The sequence below is a fragment of the Leptonychotes weddellii genome, chromosome 6 (assembly GCF_054177405.1).
Source record: "Leptonychotes weddellii isolate Sample4059 chromosome 6, ASM5417740v2, whole genome shotgun sequence".
In the NCBI taxonomy this organism is placed as follows: Eukaryota; Metazoa; Chordata; class Mammalia; order Carnivora; family Phocidae; genus Leptonychotes; species Leptonychotes weddellii.
This window is the reverse complement of record NC_138374.1, coordinates 85,337,151-85,342,296: the sequence shown is the minus strand read 5'-3', so window position 1 is coordinate 85,342,296 and position 5,146 is coordinate 85,337,151. Positions and strand designations below refer to the sequence as shown.

Genomic DNA, 5,146 nt, shown 5'->3' with positions numbered 1-5,146 from the left:
CCCAGCCACCCCATCCCTCCCACCCCCACCACTCCAGCAATCCTCAGTTTGTTTCCTGAGATTAAGAATTCCTCATATCAGTGAGATCATATGATACTTGTCTTTCTCTGATTGACTTATTTCGCTTAGTTGCTTTATTTTTTCTTTCTTTTTTTTTTTTTTTAGGAAGAGAGGATCTTTTTTCCACAATTAAAAAAATCACACTTTTATTTGCATTTATTTTATGCTGAATTTATTCCTAGGCTATAAGTTTTTGTTTCTTCATTTTCTTCTGGGATATCTTTTTTTTTTTTAAATCCTGTACAATCTCCTCTTCTTTTAGAAACAATTTTTTCTTTTTCAGTAAGGATCATCTCAATGTGGCAATGGGAGCTCATGTATGGGTTAATCTGACTGTGAGCTCTATAAATCTGGCTGTATATGTCTGGGGGCTTTTGTTTACGTGGATGTGCTCTATGACCAGATAATCTACATCTAAACCCTTTTGTTCAGCATTACTGCCTGCATTTTTAATCATGTGCAACAAAAATTCAGCATTCTTTTTGGGCCATTGACTCTGTGTCCAGCTCTATTCTTTGGCCTGGGCATACTTACCAATTGCACCATTGTAACTATGGGATGGCATCCATTGCTTCTATAAAGTGACATCTTTCAGATACTTAGTGGCTTTTCCCATATGCATACCCTGAGTGGTTTCACTAGTGTTCTTAAAGTGAACATGAAAATTTGAACCTCTTGATTTGCATGATGTTGTTAGATTTTCTGGGTCAAGTGAATAGTGAACCATTTTTAGAGATTACCTCAGGCTGCTTACAGGAGGAGCCTTTTTTCCCCTCCGTATTTTATTCTGAACTATTCGTACATGGTTATATCAGTCAGGCTTTATTGAGGAACCAGAAACCATAGTAGATATGTTAAACAGAAGGGTTTACTATATAAAGTTAACTTTTTCATAAAAAGATTAGGAAGTTTGAAAGATCTACTTCTAGGCTGAAACTTTTCAAAGGGATCATATACAACTGGTATACCAGGGAAGCTAAAACCTTTGAGGCTACCATTGGAAACTGGAGAGTGGACAGTGGAATGTTGTTCCAGAGCAGCTTCCAGCTAGCAGATCTTGATTGCTAACAGAACAGTTAAGGACACTGGAGTATGGCTCCTATCTCATTCCACTTTCTAAATCTCTGTGCAAGTACATCTAATTGGATGAACATAACTGCAAGGGGGTCTGTAAATGTAGTTTTTCTTTCCACTTCTGCACATAGAAGGAGAGGGAGCTGGAGGTTGGGAGTCAATCCGCAGTAACTGCCAGATTGTCTTGATTCCATTTAAGAAGTCTTTTTCTGGTATATCATGTGTAATGGGATACTCTTTTATCTTTTTCCTGCTGGCTGGTGTAAGTAATTAGAAAGGCTGAAAATCTCAGGAATCTTTCCAGTCACTGGTACTATGACTTTCTGCGACCATTGGCTTTGAGTGCTGTGTTGGACTAGTTGGCTTGTGAATGTGGGAGCATAAATCCATGTAGAAAGAAGTGTAATTGTTGCTCTTGTGCTAGGCTGTTACAATTTAGGATTAATTCCTCCTCTTATTTCTCTTCTTTCTCCTTCATGTCCTTTACTTTTATATTGCTTTCATTATATTCCTTCCCCAGATTAAGGAAGTTTTCAGATATGATTTCCTCAAATAAATTTCCTACCCCTTTTTTTCTCTCTTCATCTTCTGGGACTTCTATAATATGAATGTTACTACGTTTGATGGGGTCACTGAGTTCCCTACGTCTATTCTTGTATTCCATAATTCCTCTTTCTCTCTTCTATTCAGCTCCATTATTTTCCATTATTTTGTCTTCTATATCACTTATTCATTCCTCTGCTTCTTCCATCCTTGTGTTCATTGCATTCAGTCTCTTTGGAATCTCAGTTATTTCATTTTTCATTTCTGACTGATTGTTTTTTAACTCTTTTATCTCTGTGGTAAGGGTTTCCCTGAAGTCTTCCACACTTTTCTCAAGCCCAGTGAGCATCCTTATGATTGTTGTTTAAAGCCTCCATGAGCCATATTACTTGTATCTGTTTCAGTTAGATCTCTGGCCATGACCTTATCTTGTTGTTTCATTTGGGATGAATTCCTCCATGTTGGCATTTTGTCTAAGTCTCTGTCTTCTTCTTTGTGTTAGAAAGTCCTATTATGTTTCCTGCTCCTGGGAATAATGGCCTTATGAAGAAGAGGTCATATAGTGCTTTCATTATATTCAAATCTATGATGAAAAAGAGCTGACCTCAGTAATAACATTTAAGAAATGAGTTTAGAAAATTCTTCCAGAATTTACTTCTTGTGTGCCTTTCATCACTTAATCTTTTTACTTTTAAGGTTATGCTGGAGAAATGAAAGTAATCTTACATTTTACTAATCCAGGGTAAGAAAGAGGTACTGAATAATTATGTGTTGTATTGGGATTAATTTGGGAGCTAGTCTTTTGGCTTTTGGTTTGTTCTTATAATCACTAGCATCATAATTGGAGAGTGGAATGAAGTACAGTAGTCAAAAAAGATACTATTATAGTTATTTTTTTTAACCATGGAGCATTTAGAAAATATATGGCGTGATTTCTCAAACTATGCATTGTAATACTTTAGTCTTTTGTGTAGACATTGATGAAAAATAGCAACAAAGTATCTATATATAGGAATATCTATATTTACAAATAAATAAAAGGTGCCTCTCAAATTTTTGCCTGTTTAAAGTGAATTACATTCTTTTATTAGTTGAAAAGCAAATTAATTTCCTTTTCAGTTTTCTTCCATAGTAAGGGCCATGTGGCATTATATTACAATAGGGAAATAAAGCACCTTGTGTAAGGACCATGACTCTGAAGTTAAAGGTTCTCCTTAGTCCTCAACAAGCATCATAACTGATCTAAAGCAAGTTAAATGTTGTAGTAAGAGATAGGGTTTCCAGGGAAGAAGTAACAGGGGTTAGTATTAAGACTATTAAGTTTTTACATTCTTTACTCCCCATGGGAGGGATGGGGACCTAGCTCTGAAGATTTTTAACAACTATACACATAGCACCAAAAATGCTTCATTTATAGTAAATATTGTAAATACATTTACAGAAAGAACATTTCTGTCCTGTTCACCTGCAGTTTTTCCATTGCAGATGGGTTAGGTATTTGTTTTGAATTTAATAAAGGGGAAATAAAAAGTTTATTTTTTATTTTGTGGAGAGTTTTCTTGGATCCAGAGTTTAGCCTTGGGCAAGCAGGATATGAGTTTGGTTTTACACTGAACAGAATCTTGGTATTATCTCTTAATTATTCTTCCATTATTTGTAAAGAGCAGGTCTGGAGTGGCAGCTTCAGGCTCCCATGTGGGGAAGGTAATAGATGTGTGTGTCTGTGGACTATGGCTCATTATGGAGGCATCTATTGGAATCATCTATGGAAAGCCCTGGGACACTCTGGAGAAACAGCTCTCCGTAGGAGAACTCTCCCACATTCTCTTTGCCTTGTATTCCAGCCTCGAATGAGCAAATCCATGTCTGCCTGAGCAGTTGTCCGACGTTGCAGCTTCACACAGCTGGGGTTTGTCCTCCCATCTCTTTTACCTTCTCCTATTCCTTTTTTTCCTGCTTTTATCTTTACCCATGGCTTGTTCTTCTCTTTTCATTTTGTCATCTGTTATTCATATTTAATTTACCCATAGGACTTTCCCCTTTTTCACCCCAAAGCATTTTCTTTTTCTTTAAGGATTTCTGGTTGATTCTATGCCTTGGGAATGGAAGACACCATTTAGAGGTGAGGGTGACCCCTACATTGGCCCAGTTGTTATCAGACGTCTTTATAAATTGTGCCCAGTCATAGGTATCACTTTCTGAAATGCCTTCGGTAAGAGATTAAAATTACAGTAAAACATGATGGAAGTGAAATGATACATGTGCATACAGATGTCAAAGCTATTTCAAATAATCTTATTGGAGACTCTTTCAGTGACTACCTTTAAAATGTAGTGATAACTTTTAAAACTGAGGATTTAAAATGTCTTTAGGGACTATCTTAAGAGCAAGTGTTATTGGGTAGGTATGAGAGGAGGCTGTCTTGGAAATAAATTGGTTTGTCACTCAGGATTTTTCCCCCTATTCTCAGTGACCTACTTGTCTTCAGTGATATCATTTAAAGAATAGACAAACAAGGGCCTTTGGCCTTTATGGTAATGTGTGTGAACCCCTTTGAAGTCCAAGGGTGGAAAAGAGGGGATACATAGAAATACTAATAGTGTCCTTCTATTGAGGGATCTTTCTGGAAGTATTACAGCAAACAAATGTATTTTGCAAGTTTTAAAATTATTTTATTATTTTAATATTTTTTTGATCCTTATTTTCTGTTTAACTATATTTAACTTTGTTGCCCCTCAGGAAGTTTTTGACATGAAGTCTGAAGGACAGGCAACTGTAATTCAGCAGCTGGAACAGACCATTGAGGATCTGAGGACCAAAATAGCTGAGCTGGAGAAGCAGTATCCTGCCCTGGATGTGGAGGTGGCCAGTGGCCGTCATGGGGCTCACAATGGAGTGGCACCGTTAGAAGGTGTCTGTCTTGAAGCTCTCAGGTTAGGAGAAAAGGATGTACATCATCAAAGGATTTTACAGGCAAAGTCAATCCAGACGTCCCCGACGGAAGAGGGTGGGATACCGACACTTCCTTCTGTTAATGCACTACCAGAGTGTCCTCCCTGCCCATCTGGGCCCGAAAGTGGAGACTCAGCTATGCTCTCCTCACCTTCTGGACCTCAGACAAAATTCTGCTCAGAGATTTCTTTGATTGTGTCTCCAAGGCGAATATCAGTACAGCTCGACACACATCAGCCCACTTTGCCTCCAGCACCTCCATCCCTTCCGAGGTCTGACAGTCAAAGACAGGCCGGGTCACAACCTTCCCATCCTTCTCTTCATACTGAGTCTGAAACCAGCCATCAATACTCTGTTTTCTCTTCCTCTGACAACAGCCATAGCATCCAACCCTTCCCACCTCTACCTTGCACAGAGTCTTCCAGCTCCATGCCTGGTGTGGGCATGGTGGTCCCCCCACCTCCTCCTCTCCCTGGCACAGCAGGGCCTGCTCTGCCCAGTACAGCCATCCCCCCAC

General features: G+C 38.7%; 1 protein-coding gene across 1 annotated transcript in view; it reads left to right on the top strand.

The window, feature by feature from the left end:
* The window catches only part of LOC145722084 (formin-2-like), a gene marked incomplete at its 3' end in the record, with an annotated part of 48,834 nt that extends 43,692 nt beyond the window's left edge, over positions 1 to 5,142 (top strand). The window contains exon 5 of the mRNA XM_081823180.1: positions 4,417 to 5,142. Within this exon, the coding sequence (XP_081679306.1) occupies positions 4,417 to 5,142 (726 nt within the window). The remainder of the gene's footprint in view (positions 1 to 4,416) is intronic.
* Positions 5,143 to 5,146: the final 4 nt, after the last annotated feature.